Source organism: Lepisma saccharinum, chromosome 11, assembly GCF_977018435.1.
Source record: "Lepisma saccharinum chromosome 11, izLepSacc3.1, whole genome shotgun sequence".
In the NCBI taxonomy this organism is placed as follows: domain Eukaryota; kingdom Metazoa; phylum Arthropoda; class Insecta; order Zygentoma; family Lepismatidae; genus Lepisma; species Lepisma saccharinum.
Genome location: NC_139239.1, coordinates 33852502 through 33871268, shown reverse-complemented (window position 1 = coordinate 33871268; position 18767 = coordinate 33852502). Strand labels below are relative to the sequence as shown.

Sequence of the window (18767 nt, the reverse complement as noted above, 5' to 3'; positions counted from 1 at the left end):
TGTTAACATTGGAAGAAGAAATTTGATTGAAATTTTGATTGAAGATTATTGACTTTTCACTACTGAATTTTCCCAAACTCTATAGGGGTTAGCATAGCCACATAGTTATGATGCCAGTGGCCTAAGGTTTGAATCACAGCCTGGGGATGGGTGTTCTCCATGAGAGAGAGAGATTTCATTAATTTCATCTATCATCATTCATTCACATCTTTGTGATTAGCCAAGAAATGGCAGAAAAGTGACACAAAATGAACCAAATTAATCAATCTACTCAATTTTATTTTTCTTTCCGTATGTTTTAGATTGGCCCTAACGAATATGACCTGATACTGATGCCTGATGTTAATTCAGACCGACATCATAACTGGTTTTATTTTGAAGTCAGTAACATGGAGAGTTCAGTACCTTATGTTTTTAACATTATCAACTGTGAAAGGCAGAATAGTCAGTTCAATTTTGGTAAGTAAGTATTATTTTACTTGGCAATTTTTTGCTAAGAGTCTACTTGTTATATTGAATATTAAAATAGCTTCGAATTGTTCCCTAATGTTGTATAAAAAGGTTTAATGTTTCCTCATTACCCTTCTTGTTCTTGCAAGGAGAAAAACAATGTGAATACATGGATCTTTTTTCCACATGATATTTGTACCCAATTTATCACACTGCACCGTGATTTTTTCCTCATGTTTTAATGTCTTCTTAGTTAAGTTTTATACAGGATGTCCAAACTGTCACACAACCGAGACTTTGAACATGCGTAATTTTTGTACAAAGAGCAATAGAGACATGAATCTTACACTGAGTATTAACTTGGTCTGTGTGTATATTATTTTAAACATTAAACACAAAAATCATGCTCTACATGAATGTTCAGTATGCTGAACTAAGGTGTACGAAATAAAAATAAACATGGATAAAAGACAGCTGCATTACAAATGATGTATGGTATTAATTATAACATATTCACAAAATGAGTGGGTTTTTTTCTCGAAATTATGAGGTGTACTGGCAACATTGACCATGTCAGAGGGGAGTACCAGGTGTGCCTGACATCTGGTTATGTCATTCAATGCCTAGATGAAAGAAAAAGAGTTGAAATTTATTGTACAGAAAGATAGGTAAGTTTTTGTTCTTCAAGGAACAAGTAATTTTATTTCAGATCAGTAAAACATCTGTTATCGGTACGAGTAAAAGTTTCATATTGGTCCATGCCAGTAGTGGTAGCGGCCCTTCATTTTTTAAATTGTAGCTGTAACTTCACTATAAAATTATTGTAGCTTGTAGTGAAAAATTTCACTACAGCAACATGTTTTAATGTTTTGAAGTATTTTTTTTCATGTGGCAGCAGTGTTTAGTCATCGCCTTCCTATTTTCACTGAAATTATGAAATTGATGAAGTTCAAGTTGTGGCCTCCAAAGCCCAGCTGCATGCACATTCACAATATGGATTGTACATGCTATGCATGCCAAAGACTTAATGCCATCGCTTTTTTTTTCAGGTATGAAGCCAGTATTATATTCTGTACGTGAAGCTACATTAGGAAGGCCAGGGTGGATCAGAGCAGGAACTGATATATGCTACTACAGAAATAGCTACCAAAATACCACATCTAAAAATGGGAAGTCCTACTTAACAGCAACATTTACAGTCTACTTTCCACATTCTTCTGATGTTTGCTACATGGCTTATCATTATCCATATACCTATTCACAACTTCTGGTTAGTAAAATATATAGTATTCTTTCAAATTAAGAAATATTTTCTCTGAATACACTAAAATAGTAATTTGTATATTGTACATCACGGACGAATTGTGCATAGTGCCTGTGTCAGCAATGCTGATTCAGGGTAGCTACTCACTGGGAATTCCTCAAATTCCAGGATTTATGCATGAATTCTATGGGAATTTTTCTCTGTAGGCATGAAAAATTACAGCTTTATAAATCCAAATCCCATTGAATTTATACATATTTATAAATGCCCTGAGGTGAGTTATTCACAGTTTAGCTTATATTCTTATTGAGGAAGGAAAAGAAAGCTGTGTGGAAAATAAAGAAGTATTCTCATAGTCCGTTTACTTTTTAGTGTCATTTGCAAAACACACTATCTAACAGATGAATGATTATTGCAAGATAAGATATCTTGAAGTTGATCAGGTAAATTTCAGTTTGAATTTCTTATACAATTAACATTTTTTTGTAGTTTAGTATATCCCGAAACATTTGTGACTTATGTTTGTAGATGTATTTCGAGTCTGAGTATGTGAAATGGCAAATGTAAACTCCACACCTTAAATTAAATATTTTAAATATATAAACAGTCGTTTAATTGAATTGAATTAGAATTTTTGGATACACTGGAATATCACAGACCCTTTACATTGTTACTATATTTGTGTGTGAGTGTTTGGGTGGGGTTGTGAGATGCGGTAATACGAGGTAGGTAAGGTTGAAATAGAGAAAGCATCTGCTTGTAGCCTTGAATTTTTGTAAAGTTCGCCTTGAAAACTGGGAATTATACTTGAATTTTATCATGGTCCTAGAGTGGTCACTCTGTGATTGGTTACATGTATTCTTATGTAACTTGAAGCCCTCCTATAACATCAGGTGTCAAAAAATTCATCATCATCATCATCCTTCTCCGTTTCTTGCTACAGGCTGGGTCGGCATAGAAGTCAAGCCTCTCCATTTTCCCCTGGTCTTCCACCACTTCTCTCTTTCCACAGTGTTCCAACATTGTCCTATTCTCCTAACACTCTCCACAATCTGCTATTTCCACCAACATCTTGGCCTCCCCCTTGGCCTTATTCCCACTCCTTGTGCATTGTAATCTCTTACTGGTAGTCTTTCTGCACCCATCCTCTTCATGTGTCCGAACCATCCCATTTGTGCCTGATCTGTCCTGTCCTGAAGCTTCACCACCCCCACTGTCTGTCGAATCTCCTCATTCCTTATTCTATCCCTTCTAGTCTTCCCCAAATATACTCCTTAAAAATTTCATCTCCGCTGTCAGCATCTTTTGTCATTGGCCAAGTCCCTGCTCTGTACAAAATTATTGGCACATAGTTTGTGTTATTTCTTACCTTCTTGCATTTCATACGTACATCCCTGTTCCAAATTAATCTTCGAATGCTTTGATAGGCAAAAGACAAAATATAGAATATAAACCGTTTTTCTGTGTCTAGTATTATCCTTAACTTTGTTTTCTAATTTTTGATGTGAAAACAGATTTGAACACAAATTATGAGGACTCACAACACTGTGCTCAATTTTTGACAACCATTTTTAGAATTCTTAATTACTGAAACATGCAAAATTATATGTAGAAAGTGTGAAAACATAAATGTATTCAACTGGTGTTCATCTTGATTTTGTTAATGTATATCAGCATGGATATTGTTAAATCACTGTTATCTTTTATATATATTTCAGACGCAGTTGTATAAGTTGACCCATGAAATGAGCACGAATGATACTATCTTCTATGCAGAACCATTGTGCACAACACTTAATGGCAATGAAGCACCTGTACTGACAATAACAGCACCAGACAACAAGAAATCCAAAATCATGGTAAGATAAGTGCTTGTGAAACTCAAATATTTAAACATATTAATCCATTAGTAGAGGCATACATGTTTCGTTTTTGACGGAAACACGAAATGTGAAATAACACATTGTAATATTCATTTTTCATGCTTTTGAAAGGTGTGAGGTGCATTTTCCAGCCATATTTTGTTACGAAATGATGCAAGACGAACTGCAAGATGTGAAATAAACTTCAAAATGCGAGAGAAACTCTTAAAACACGAAATTTACAGTTTATTTACGGATGTTTTACTTAGTGAAGTCTGAATTATCCCGTGAGTTATGCAAATCATGGAAAATTGATTAATTCTGCTGTAAATATTTGAGAAACAAAAATGGACTGCTTTACACGGGAATGAACTTAATTATCTGTTAACTACATAACTGTACTATTAGAAGGGAAATGTTTATTTTGGGTAATAGTGTAGTTTTTAAATGAAATTTGGTATTTTATTCTCCATTTTAGCACCGACATGCCATTTTTTATACATCTTTTGATCTCAAAATGTGCCCAGTTTTTGTGCCAAAATCTTGACATTTTATTTACCATAAATATGTAGCTATACCCATTACCATTGTTGTTTTGTGTGTTCTCGAATGTACCAAAAAGGCTGAGTTTTTTGAGGGAAAGAATACAAATAACGAACATATTTGCTGTTTATATAGCAAGTACATATTTGAGCATATTTATTATATGTTGTTACATGCGACATAAAATGTAACATTTACAACTTATTTTTTGTGTGTGCTGAAAGTAGAAGAAAATAATATGTATTGCCTGCCACAGCCAATCCTTTTTTTCTTCCCCTTTCACCTTCACTTGGAGGTGAGTTTTTTTCTGTAGTTTCTCCAGGCACACTGTCTCTTCATCCCCTTTAAGGCATACAGATGATTCAGTTTCCGGATTGCTGTCAGAAATGTCAAGAATATTTCATTTCTTTCCATTTATTTAGTTGTTTATTCCAGGATTGAAATCCCATTTATGTTGAACACAATATATAACTTATACAAGAGGGTACAAAGATAATGTAAATGTTAAAATTAAAAATCTTCATGTAACAACATATTATAAGTATGTACAGTTAAAATACATTTGGTGTTAAATCCAATAAGATAGGGAGTTTTACAGAATTTTGCTCCTAGTAACATTACATGTATCGAAGAATATCTCCAAATCATGTACTAGGAATAACTCATTAATCAATTCTTAGGATTGGAGAGTTATCCTGTAGTTTTAAAGAGAAACGCTACCACACTTGAGAACCATTGTATTGCACACAAGCAACCATAAACTGCAATCCCCCCCCCCCCCTGCCCTTTCTCGGTGCCAATGTGTAACTTCATACAATGTAAATAGTGAGATATAGGACACTATAAACGTAACATTTCCACCCTTTTAACAGGTTCTTGTTCAGACATATTCACAATAAATTGAAATAAAGATCCAACCATCATCTTATAGACCCTGTAAAGAAAATATAGCATCACTGTCTTATTACAAATGTTGAAATGTTTTGGATTCGCTTCTATTTATCTTTCCTGCACAACTTGAAATCGATTGATTGAAGCATGTGTCGGGTATTAGTGTCGTGGAGTGTTGTTCTTTTGTTTGTCTAGTGATCAGAATTTTCGCTAGTGGCCTTGTAAACTTTTAACACAGTCCTATTGGTGGGAGTTCGAAATGCGCTTGTTACTAGTGGAGTTCGTGATGTGTTCTAATTTGCAAACTGTGTTTGTTATTGACAGTTTGGGAGTGTTCTCGTGGTTAGTAGTGTATTTAGAACAGATTTTCTTAAATGCATCTGTAGATAGTGTGTCATTTCCCCACATAAGCCAGGAATGTTCCTTGCTTTACATAGGGATGGCCATTCTTGGAGATAAGACCTAAATTGGGTGACAACTTCATGTGCATAAATCTCCACAGTTACCTGTTGCCTGAAAAGCAAGAACAACATGGGAAATCGTCACTGAGAAGTCACTGTGACAGAAAGTAAAAGACATCTCAAGTGGATTGTAAGATAAAGGATATGGCACTACAGAACAGAGGAATGAGTTTACACCAAATTGCATTTAGAGTTCAAAACGAGATAGGAGTTGTCCTTAGCTTTACTAGTGTAATGTCCTGGCTAAAGGAACTGGGTGTTTCTTAAAAACTTTCATGTAAAAATCCCAGACTAACGGAAGCACATAAGCATGGCATTCATTTTATATGAACGGTCTTCAGCTCCACATGTCTACCTCACACACACAGAGATAGAGGCTCTATTTATTACCTTAGCATGCCAAGCAGAATGAGATTTCCAAAGACTTACCTTGATACAAAGCTGTGTTATGTAAACTATCCAAATTGTGTACAATGGCAATATTAGATTTATGTGATTCAATAAGCAATTTATACATGAAGCTTAAATCTCTATCTTAAAGACAACAATTATGCCCCTTGTTATATTTTTCTTTAACTTGACATATTTGTAAAGAATGATTTCAAATGTACATAGGGCTTACATTTTTAATAATTTTCACTGAAATTTAGCTTTAGCTCTTCTGGATTAAAATAGTTATAATTTCGAACCAAGAAAGACAAATATTTGCAATATCAACAATAAAATAATTTGCTTTCATCAAAGTCACAAATATCATAAATACGAAAGTTAATTAAATTACAAATACGTAATTAGGTCTACCATAAAAATATCATAACTTTTAAAATGTGCATTGCAGGTTTATGAAATAAATATTTGATAAAAAACTAAACAGTTCTGAATAATTGATACGATTCAGATCATATCACATATTCCTCAAGTGTAATAAACTTTTGATGTTGCATGTGAAGCATGGTATCTTAAAGCAGCCTTAAATGTGCATACCCAATTGAAAATCAAGTGAATTTCCATGCTGCTGTTTTAAGTCCACTTTATGCACAGTAAGGCTAATTGGGACTGGACCTACAGTTTAAAGTGGAATCCGAACCACTTGTGCCTCCAGCGGGTATCGAACCTGGAACCCCTTGATTACAAGGCAATGACGCTACCACTGCGCCATGGGGGAGGCCCATGTGAATTTCCATGCGACTACAGTCATGTATATCTTGTAGAAGAAAAGTATATGCTTTTCTACTGTGTAGATCGCAATTCACATCCCGGTACAAGAGTAAAATTTATTTTGAAACTGCCATTATGAGCACTGCTGCATGTAAACAATGGTGTCTACAGTAGATGCCACGTTTTACATGAAATACAATATAAGTGGCCATGCACAGTTTTACTCGCATCTGCATTGGTAACCTCTTCATTCTACTCATTCTCTTTCAGTGGTACATATTCCGCGTCTTTATGGAAATCATATACACTTTCTAACTCGTTCTGATCTTCACTTTAGTCTAAATACTCGGAAACTTTCTGAGACACGTTGCATTTCAGAAACCACTGTTTCGTCGCCATCTTTGCTACTTACCATACTTTTCACGAAACAACTGGTAGATACCATAATTTAGAACATGTCTAGCTCTGTTCTGTGATCTGTTGATGAAACGAAACAATGCAAGTACAATTCAACTTCATTTACGATTGACTACAGGATGCACTTTGTAACTCAAAAATAACCAAAATGACACATACCATGTTTTGCACCCAAGCCCTTCATATATATATATATATATATATATATATATCTTTATTTAGCGGACGAGGTTCAACGCATGCTGTTCTCCCACCTAACCCTTGTCTGTAGTTGACACACATTTCCTACAAACAGTATACCCAATAAGAAAAAAGAGAACAAAACAAAATATATAATAATAGTAAATAAATAAATATAAAAGTAAAGTAAAAGTAAAGTGCTCCCCTGTGCTTTGCACCATGCCATGAAGGCGTATAGGGGGTGTGGAGTTAGGGTGCCACACTTTCTTGATCATGGCCGAAGGTAGGGGTGGTGTGATCAGCACCATGCCCCTGGCCACCTTTACCCCCCAGAGTTTCCTCCAGATACCCACTTTATACAATGCTGGGTGGGCGCCGGAGCTGCTTGAACAGCTGGAAAAAAATCCCGGTTCTCCCCGCCGGGATCGAACCTGGGTCTCTCACATGGTAGTTAGACACCCTAACGACTGAGCTACTGTAGCTACTAAATAAATATAAAAGACAAAAGAAAAATGTATGTACAATTGGAAATCAAATTAGAACTGTAAACATATAATGAAGGAGTATAAGTATACATATAAAACTACATAAAACTAAATATTAAATACACACACACACACATATACATATACATGTATATAAACACACACACACACACATACACGTAAATGCATGTGTGTGCGAATTTTTAATGGTACAAGCAGAGAAATATTTTTCATGAAGTAATATCAAGTTCGGTAAGGATTTTAACATTGTTCCAATGTGGTATATATTTTATTCATTTATGCTTCCAGATTCAAACTGTTTACATAGAAGAAAGTCTTTTGCTTTGGATTTAAGAGCATGCGGTGTTCATTGGTTAGTTGTTGTTGTGGGCAATTTATTCCAGTTTAAAACTGCATTTACCGAGAATGATGATTAGAAGTAGGCGGTATTACAATTACGTAAAAAGTTTGTTATGCCCTCGTGTGGAGTGTGAGTGTATTTGAGTGCCTGTTTTTAAGTTTTTTTAATAGAATTTTGTTTATGAAAGTGATATAGTGCAGATGTCTTCTTCTGTCCATTGTTAGTATTTTCTTTGTGTTCAAATGAGGCAGGATGTTCCTGTTCATTATGTCTTCTCCTTTCTTCTCTATTTCCTTGGCCTCTTTTCATTTCCTCACTAGTCCCCTCTTGTCCCTCCCTATCTGCTTAGCCGTATACCATTCTATGTCATGTCCCGTTTCTCTCATATGCTTGAATATGAATATCACATTTCTGTCTCTCTTTTTGAGTGTTTTATTAATTTCACTTGTTTTTTTAAAAAAAATAACTCTCGACGTAAAACATTCTGCATAAAAAAAAGGGTTTTTTAGTTTATTTTTTTTATTTATTTTGAACAATGATGAATAAATTTCAGTGCAGCTTAACACTTAAAACTTAGTTATTATCAAGTTAAAGCAACTCAAAATGGCAGGAAAATTTATTTAAAGAATATCTGGAAACGTCAGAAAATTTTGTTTCATCACAATGAATGGGGACCCTGTTGTACTCCTATTATTTTGCTCCAGAAAAAGAAATTGAAAGTGATTCAGAATTTGTAATAATTGTTTATATGCATAAACAGCACATCCCACAACAAATATGTTAACAACAAGAACTCGATTTGGGAACTAATACATCACATATTTTTGTCATTTGTCAGTGATCAAACTTCTTCTGATAACTGAAGATGCACTATGTGCAGTTTGTTTTAGGAGGTGCTGTAACTGATATACACTTCAAATAACAAAGTGCAACAACCAATGTATAACATTAAGAAGAATTAAGGTTTTATTTGTCTTTGAATGTTTTTGATTTTTCTTACAGGATCGGCAAGTTATATTCCTAACAGCAAGAGTACATCCTGGGGAAAGTAATTCATCCTGGGTTATGCAAGGTACCCTAAAACTCCTTCTTAGTAAAAATCCTTGTGCTGTTCAACTGTGCAACCAGTTTATCTTCAAAATAATCCCCATGCTCAACATAGAAGGTGTAGTCAATGGCTGGTAAGTACATTTTTTATTTCAAATTTTCATGGATGAAGTGTTTAATTCTGTCTGGATGCTCCATATTTAATTTTTTTCCAGATTATGTAGATAAAAATTACTACCATATCAAAAAAGACCATACATTCACCAAGCAGAAGTTGTAGTTATCTGAAAGTAGTAATTTTGACTTTTGGCACATCTGGTACTATGGCCTTTAGCTTTCACCAAAATGATGTGGCTTCATTAGGAAGTTGGAGAAGATTATTGACTGATCAATATATTGACTGCCCCGTGTATTGCACTGTGAATGGGTGATCAATATATCTACCACCACTATATATATAACCCATGGCGCAACAGCCTGTGAGGCCAGGGCCTACCTACCTACTGCCAGCCTTGCTCCCACTTGCCAACCAGTTAGGGGTGATGTGTGGTCAGCATGACAAACCCCCAGTTGTTGTTGTTGTAGGTTTATACGATTGGGTTTTCCTACTCATTCTTATCTCCCCAATTTCCTCATGAAGGTGGGTGGCCACCAGTCCCATACACAGGCCAAAATCACAGGAGAAAAGTTGTTACACTTCCCCTAGGAGACCCGAACCTGCATGTGTCCCATAGGCCACACGGCCACGGTGTGGGACACCACCACATGGCAGCAATTAATGTGCCATTTTTCCAATGATATTTCATATTTTCATATGATATTTCAGTACTGTCCTTTTTGTTCGTCTGTATACATATGAAGGTGTGACATACTAGAATTACAAAGCATAATGGTTATTATTTCTATTTTTAATAAATGCTTTTTGAGAAAGTAGGTTTTATCACTGAAAACGTGACATATTGTTTTTTTTTTACTTTTCAACCACAGTTCTGTGCCAATATGTTTTACTTATAACTGCGATAATGACAAAAATGAACATACTGTGAGACTGTACTATTTTTTCATGTTATGGAAATTAGGGGTCCAGTGGGAAATGCCACTAATTTGAATTTTCTTCTTTTTTTGGGGAGGGAAAATGTATAAATTTCACCTCACTTGAAGGGCCTGTCATTGGGATGAAAAGCAAAACTGATATCACCTTTCTATGGCAAATAGTTCTGCTGCTATGTTTTTTTCATACGTGACTGCACATTTGAAATTAATGCACCTGGAAAACTCCCATCCATAGAGGCCTACAGGCAGGACATGCAACCGTCAGTTAGAAGTTAAACTTTAAAATATATAAAAAGGTTATAAGGTTCAAAAGGTTTAGACCAGATAAATATAAAAACAATATCATCAACCACTGTGGCTACCAAATTAGCAAGAGACTTAAGATGGCAGCACTTCTTGTCTGGAATTTGTTTCCAAAGAATATATAAGTTTTTCCTGTTGCTGATCCAATCCTGACAGATTTTTTTTGTTTTGTATGTGGCTTTTTCCAATAGACATCATTACTTGTGTGAAAATGTCAACATGTAGTGTAAGTTATGCTCTATATGAAAATGTGTGTATTGAATATTCTGGTGCATAGTTACTCTATTACTTGGGAGTAATACTAACAAATGAAAATGATATTAAAGAGGAAATAAAAAGCAGGCTTAATTCAGGAAATGCGTGTTCTTTTATCTTCTCGTATAATATCTAAGAAACTAAAAGTTAAAATATACAAAACAGTAATTTTGTAGTATTATATGGCTGTGAAACTTGATCCCTTACATTAATAAAGGAACATAAATTAAGAATATTTGAAAATAAAATCCTTAGGAAAATATTTGGACCTAAAAGGAATGAGGAGACAGGTGAGTGGAGGAGGTTACATAATTTAGAAGTACACAATTTGTATTCCTGTCCAGATATTATTAGAATAATTAAATCAAGAAGACTTAGTTAGGCAGGCCATGTGGCACAAATAGGAGAGAAAAGAAGAGTTTACAGGATTCTTGTTGAGAAACCTGATGCTAAGAGACCAGTGGGAAGGCCAAGACGAATATGGAGGGATAACATTGAAATGGACCTAAAAAAACTCTGTAGGGATGGAAAAGAGTGGATAGATCTTACTCAGGATAGGGACAAATGGAAGGCTTGTATTGCTGCAGCCATAAACCTTCTGGTTTAAGAAGGTTAGAGTGTTAGTTAGTTATGGTTAACAAACCACAAAATTCATGCTCAGGTTGAACTGAGCATCGGAGCTGGCATTGGTTCAAATTTACTATATCTGGCCAATATTTTCCAGGACTCAGGTAACTTGTGGGATGTGCAAAACTCTAGCCAAAACACTTGGAGTCCAAATATACCAGAATTTTGCCAACTACACACAGGGCTGGCTCTGTATCTAAATAGAGCAGTGGCATGGTATGCCAGAGACCCAGGTTCAAGTCCTGGTCAAACCTGCATTTTTGCTGAAATTTCTACAAGAATTGCAGGTTCCTGCTTGTGATATGGGAATGCATTGCCTTGTCCAAGCATCAACCCTCTCTCAAAAGAAAAAATAGACCTTTGTCTTCCCTGATGTGTCCAGCATAGAAACACCAGCAGTAAATTAAAATTAGCACATTTGTAGTAATAAAACATGGATATTAGCAAAACTGATTTAATAAGCTAATATTGTCATACACAAGGCTGTTTCTGCATTACATGAACAAAATATTAATCAATTAATTAAATATTTGCTCTTAATTTATTGATTTGAGCTTTATGCCCACACATTATGCAATTACACATAAAAAAATACAATGAACATATCTTCAGTTGATTTTTGCTGTATTTATTATTATATCCAGCAGTTATATTACTTTTGAAATTTTGGAAAGTGAAGCAGATATGCATGTTGTGTTGAATGTAACATACATCTTCATGTAGTTGCACAGCACGCACCACTGTTCACTTATGTTTCTCTTCATTTTTACCTAGTGCATAGATATTTATTAGTGTCACTGGCCATGTAAATTATTGTCCTTTTCTCTCTTTGCGAAAGTACCCCAACTGAATGTTTCCTTTCGTTCCAAAGAATGCATTGACATCGGATCAAAATTTTTACCCTTGTTGCTTTCACTAATTGTAGTAGTCATTAGTTCAGGACTATTTTCTGATTGCTCGGTTGTAGTGCCGTCTATTCGGTCCTGAATAAGTGCAAGTGCCGAAATATCATTTCCCGAATTTTTTTCCTGTTCTGAAAATGCATCAACGGGTTTGTGAAAATCTTGGGCAGACGAGTTATCCACAGAGCCATGTGCTGGCCGTAAAGTTATTCGACGGTGTACGGTGAAGTTAAGAAATGGATATGGGGTTGTAATTGTTGATGTAGTGGATGATGTTGATGAGTCATTTGTGGCTGATGATGTTGATGGCTTCCTTGTTGCTGCATAAATTTTGTTCCTGCAAATACAACAATTTGAAAAGGGAAACATCATTTTAAGTCTATTTGTATTTGTAAAACTAGCTACTTGCCAAGATTTTACCATTTCCATGTAAATTAAATTCAGAGCTGAACTGCCATGACATTGCAACATGCCTCTAAGTTAATTCATCAAGACATTTAACTTGGCCATTTCAGAGTTAAGACAAATCTACTGAAAGAAGCATGAAGTTAGTTTTCATTGCAATATTTACATACACACTTTTGTTTATAAAGATAATTTTGTCAGACTAAATATGTATAATTTTTAATATATTCTTGGATTAGTCTGTCAGTGTTATGTTAATAAATAAAAGTTGGATACTTCTGTGTCAAGATATTATTTGCTGTGTTACAGTAATCAAAACTAAACTTTGATATTGAGGTGCCATTTGATGACTAATGCACCCGATATAAACACGCTTCCAAAAGTTAAATACGTGATGGTAAAATCAACAAAAATTGAAAAGTAAAGCTTTGATTAACACAAAATTGCACATGAAAGTAGCAAATGTATTTATGCATTAAAGAAAACAAGAATTGTGTACAAAGATGAAAAAAATATTTACTTTTTGTAAGTTATATGATGACGTCACATTTGGGTCATTAACATAATGATGTTTAAAGGCAAACAAAACTTACAGTAATATGGTATGTGACCAAAACAAAACTTACATTAATATGGTATGTGACCACCCCGGACCTTCACACAAACTTTACAATGGTTTTCCATCCTTTCAATGAGGTGATCAACCATCGCAGATGCGAGCAATGGCCATTTCTCCATTAGGGCAGTTTCCAACTCTCAGACTGGCTGGAGAAGGTAAACGTGCAGAGACAGCATGGCCAAGGGCATCCCAAAGGTTTTCAATGGGATTAAGGTCGGGGGAGTGTGCCGGCCACTCCATACGAGAAATGCCCTCACTTTCTAGGTACTCGTCAACGATGTTGGCTCGATGGGGACGGGCATTATTGTCCATAAGGAGGAAATCAGGACCAACTGCTGCAGCGTAGTCTCTCAGAATGGGGTCTAGGACTTCATCCCGATACCGTGCAGCCGTCACAGAACCACTTTTAAGGATGTGCAGCTTGGTGCGATATCCCATTGAAATTTCAGCCCACACCATGACGCTGCGACCTTTGAATGTATGATGTTCTTAGCCAGATTGCATGTGCCTCGTTCTCTCCAGACCCGTACACGATTATCATCTGATTCCAGGGCAAATCTGGACTCGACCGTGAACAGGATGTTGCACCAATCTGAGACAGTCCAATTGACATATTGGCGACACCACTTTAATCTTGCTCATTTGGCTTGGACGGTTAGTGCAACACAAACATGTGGTACTCGGGCGTACAATCCCTTCATGTGGAGCCTTCGGCGCACAGTACTGGCAGATATTGTCTTACCAACTGCCGCTACAACCATGGATGTAACAGTTGTGGAGGTTGCACATCGATTCTGCTTGGCTACTATAGCAATATACCAATCATCAGAGGGGGCGCTAACCCTTGGATGGCCGGGCACAGGTCTCCGGACAACTGTTTGACTTGTTTGGAATTGTTTCCATAATCGAGAAATTACCAAATGATTAACGCCAAAGAAAATAGCGACATCTTTGATTGACTGTCCTGCTTCAATTCGTCCGACAGCACGCCAGCGCTCACTATCTGTCATTAATCTTCTTTCAGCCATAGAAACACAAATATTATCAGAAATAATCCTACAAAAGTTATAAACACTTCATATCAGCTTTTAAATGCACCTCAAACCCTTCAGAATGCTGGCATCTTCATCGAAAGTGTGATGATTCTTTCACGAAATCCTCGCTTTTTTGCTATTTCAAGAGCACAGATTAAGCACCTAGGTATAGATGATTCACTCTCTACTTACAAAAAGGAAGCTACAAATAAAAACTGGCATCTACATCAGCAGCGATTTTCAGCCACTCAAATTCAAATACGCTTTCGAAAATTTGTGTTGCGTGCTTAACTTTTGGAAAATACTTTTGTAATATTTAGGCAATAAAGTTGAAAATTGATAATCCAAATGCAGCTCAATAGGGAAAAGGTAAGATGCTAAAGCAAGGATACTATATATGAGAAACCTTTATTTTATGAACTTTATAGGACCACGTGACAAGGAATGCAATTAATTGAATCTTATTCTTTATGCTATTGGATCACTTTGGAAACCTGTCAGTATCTGCACCGGACTGGCCCACTGGGCAAAATCCCAGTGTGCCATCTCGTCTCGGCACCCTTGCAAAAACACAAATTCTGTGCCTTTTTCATCTTACTGATCACAATCAATCACAGATATAGCAGAGGTGAATAAACCTTTTCTTTTCTGTTCCACCCTGGACTTACACAGGGGCGACTTAAGAGCCGAGAGAGACTGGTGACTGACTGGGGTAGGGAGAGTCATCAAACCCTTTGTGACCCTTTGATTAGGGACAAAACCTTATTTATGATTATATAAGCATGGCTATTTGTTCTTTGAGTTAACTGTTAAATTTTTAAAGTCCACTTCATGCACAGAAAAAGTAATCGGGACTGGACCAATAGTTTAAGGGAATGAGGAAGGGTTTTCATGAGGTTCTCCGCTCATTGGAGGCTCAGAGCACTGTTGCCAACTCAGCTGTTTTGGAGCCAGATCTATCTCTTTCGTGCACTTGTTTGGCTGTGAACTGGGGCGCCTGCCCCCTTGCCCCACTATGATGCCATCACTAACTCCGGCCCACATAGACGAACTTTTTCCAAGAATATACATTTTGCACATGATATTGTTATATTGGTTGCATCGCCCCATCCCCTCTTACCTCCTCAGCTACTTTTTTATAGTGTCGTGGGTGACGTGAAAATGACATAATATTGTTATCAGGGAATCCTTTATTTTCAATTTCATACAACCATCGGTGAATTATTGAGTTGGGTGATGCTGCCAGATCTGGACGGTGAAAAATAAAAATAAATAGTCATCACTTTAAAGTTAACGGTAATAGAAGTGCCCCCACCCCTTTGACACATAGGAGGCAATTTATCCAGTCTTCGTAAATCTAGCTTCTTTAAGGTGAAATTTGGCTCTTTTATGCACATCAGGTTTGGCAGGGTGGTCATAGCAGGCAAGGAGAAATGCATTATCCTTATGGGAGTATTATTTTATTTGTTCTATTGGGAATACTACCAGTAAGTGGTCCTATGGTGCAAGCTAAGGCAATATAATTTAAAAAAAAAAAGTTTAAGCAGGGCGAAGAAGGTTTTACCGCGAACGATGGATGGGTGGACAGATGGAAGAAGAGATACGGCATTAGACAGCTCAATATTACTGGGGAAAAATTTTCAGCTAATTCATATGAAGTTGCTGAATTTCAATCAAAAATGAAAGAAGTTGTTTTGCTTGACGGACTGACATCGGATCAAATCTTCAACTATGATGAGACAGGGCTGAACTTCAGAATGCTTCCTAGCAAGATTTTGGCAGCGAAATCAGAAAAAAATGCTCCTGGGTTCAAAAAGAGTAAGGAAAGAGTGACCATTTTAACCTGTGCCAAAGCATCTGGCTCCCTTAAGTTAAGATGCCTCCTGATTGGAAAGTCAAAAAACAAAAGAGCATTTAAAAATGTTAATGTCAATTGTCTCCCAACATGTACAGAAATCAAAAAAGTGCGTGGATGGACAGCACACTTTTTAATGACAGGTTTTTCAAGGAATTTGTTCCTGTGGTTGAGGCATTTCTAATAAGAAAAAATGCTTCCTAGAAAAGCAGTATTGTTGTTGGACAATGCGCCTTCACACCCGGATGCCAACGAACTTTGTAGCGGTGATATTAAAGCCATGTTCTTGCCACTTAATGTGACCACACTAATAAAGCCCCTGGATCAAGGAGTTCTTGAGACTATGAAAAGAAACTACCGGTGGAGGCTTCTTCAGGTGTTGATTTCCAGATTGGATGAAGGGATGAGCATAACGGAAGCTCTGAAAATAACGGTGAAAGATGTTTCATATTGGATTGCGACGGCGTGGGATGAAGTTAAGAACATGGAGAGAGCTGTTTGACTTGGAAAAATCCAACGAAACTTTGCCGGGATCGGACAATGAAGATGTCTCTCAACTAGTCCAGCTAGCCAATGAGCTACCAGTGGAAACACCAATCGAAAATGAAGACGTCCTCGAGTGGTGTAACCAAGATCAACAAATGGAGCTGACTGACGACGCTATTGTTGATATGGTCATCAATCCTGAAGAAAATTACGAGGAACACGACACCGACGAGAGCACCCCGAAAATATCACATTCTGAAGGACTGAAGGCGATTGAAGCTGCTATAGCCTACATTGAACAGCAAGATGGGTCTACGCCGCTTGATCTACTCTCCCTACAGCGTTGGCGTTACATCGCAGCGTCGAAGAGAGGAAAGAGGTTAGTCCAAAAAACTATGAAAGACTTTTTGAAAAAGTAATCCTCTCTTTTATGTTGTACTAGTAATAAATAATTACTATACAGTTTTAAGTGTTGTTTCATCATTTAAGACCTATTAGCACATTATCTCCGTATTATCAGAGTTTTTCCGTATCTGAGGTAGTCTCTGTTCCAATTAGCTCAGATAATCATGAGTATACTGTATATTTTTCAATAAACAAAGGTTTTCACTAAAACAGAAAATTCTGTAGTTCCCTGTATATAGTAGCTTATTTTATTGAACACAGTTTATGCTGTATTTTAGGAAAATTTATTATCTCACTGAAGTTTAGAATATAAAAAAGGAAATTTAAAAATTGTACTTACGTCTGTGAGTATATTGTTCCTAATGTAGAACGACGTTTCAGAGATTGACTATCTCCTTCTTCAGGTTCATATAGAGAAACTAGGTACTTGGCATAGTACTGCGTCAAAAATGTAATATGAGGATTGTGGTTGAGGGTTGGTTTGGATACATTTAAAATATTATGTTTTTGCTATTAGAAGTATGTAAAAAGCATGTTGTTCTCTAAAAAGGTTTGTACAATAGACCTATTCACAGGTAAAAAAGTTAAAAATCTAAAGGATCTAAAAAGCCTGCTTGAGTCACAATGCAACTTGCAGGTTCGGTCGTTCCTACCCAACTGTGCATCCTAATCTACGTGAAGGTCAATTCTCCACGAATGTTTCCCCTCCCCTTAATTTTCTCGTTTCCCCTTATTACGTCACATATCCAACGTAAATTCACGTTCCTCCCGTGCTGCTTGCATAGCTTCCGGAGTGACGTGGAAACCGATATTGGGTTCAATCTTCTACATTAGGAACAATATACTCACAGACGTAAGTACAATTTTTAAATTTCCTTTTTTATATTCTGGATTTGTGAATAACACGCGACTAACCTACAAAATGCTATTGAAGTTTAGAATGATTGTCATTTTTTAGTTTGTAGAACATGATAGAAAACAGTAAATAGGAATGGAATAGTTTTTACAATTATTCATATGTTCAAGAAGTGAGAGATATAAAAAAAAAACTACACATATTCTTCTACCAGACTACTTTTCTATTGTGTTAGTGGACCAAATTCTAGTGTATCTCCCAGCTACACCCCACTCTAACTCCTTCACCAGCCAATATCCTTTTCCCCTACTCCAGTGTTTGTAAATGTGGTTGGATGTGTCTCACCTGCTTACCCCTGGGATGGCGACACGTTGATGGAACCATAATTGTAATAATAGCATCGTGTCTGTTCACATATGAAGTCTTTTATTAGCGAGCAATCAGCTGAGTCCCAAGTATGGTCTGGAGCTGTGAGAGTTACACATTCTGTTGGCAAGTCTCGGCTGTTGGAAAAATAACAAAAATAATAAAAACTAGATTTCTTTGTAGAATGTCTTCTATATTGTAAATTGAATGATTCAAGAGTACAAGAAATTAGAATAATTAAAAATATAAAAGTTCTACCCTTTTTTTCTCACCATGAAGATAGGCACATATTTACCATACATGTAGTGAAAAGAAAATCTAGTATCTTTTTATGACAGTAATTTAATTTTGATTGCATTAAATTCAAAGTTAATGAGAAACTAAAAGTTTTGCATTGTTTCTGATTCTTGATATTTTCTCAACTGTGAATATTTACATTTTTTTAACCATTATATATATTGATCAGATTACCATTACATAAC

At 36.2% G+C, this 18767-nt stretch overlaps 2 protein-coding genes across 7 annotated transcripts in view; one reads left to right on the top strand and one right to left on the bottom strand.

Moving 5' to 3' along the window:
* The window catches only part of LOC145994707 (cytosolic carboxypeptidase 1-like), a 259414-nt gene that overhangs the window by 145746 nt on the left and 94901 nt on the right, over positions 1-18767 (top strand). For all 5 annotated transcript variants that reach the window (XM_083130889.1, XM_083130886.1, XM_083130888.1 and 2 more), the window contains exons 13-16: positions 303-459; positions 1500-1720; positions 3433-3573; positions 9075-9253. In XM_083130889.1, the coding sequence (XP_082987015.1) occupies positions 303-459; positions 1500-1720; positions 3433-3573; positions 9075-9253 (698 nt within the window). The remainder of the gene's footprint in view (positions 1-302; positions 460-1499; positions 1721-3432; positions 3574-9074; positions 9254-18767) is intronic.
* Positions 11798-18767, bottom strand: part of LOC145994705 (uncharacterized) — a 43551-nt gene continuing 36581 nt past the window's right edge. The window contains exons 4-5 of one of the 2 annotated variants that reach the window (XM_083130884.1): positions 18273-18422; positions 11798-12596 (exon numbers count right to left, since the gene is read on the bottom strand). In XM_083130884.1, coding sequence (XP_082987010.1) covers positions 12152-12596; positions 18273-18422 — 595 coding nt within the window. In that variant the 3' untranslated portion in view covers positions 11798-12151. Of the gene's footprint in view, positions 12597-18264; positions 18423-18767 lie in introns of both variants that reach the window. The other variant, XM_083130885.1, reaches the window with a different exon arrangement.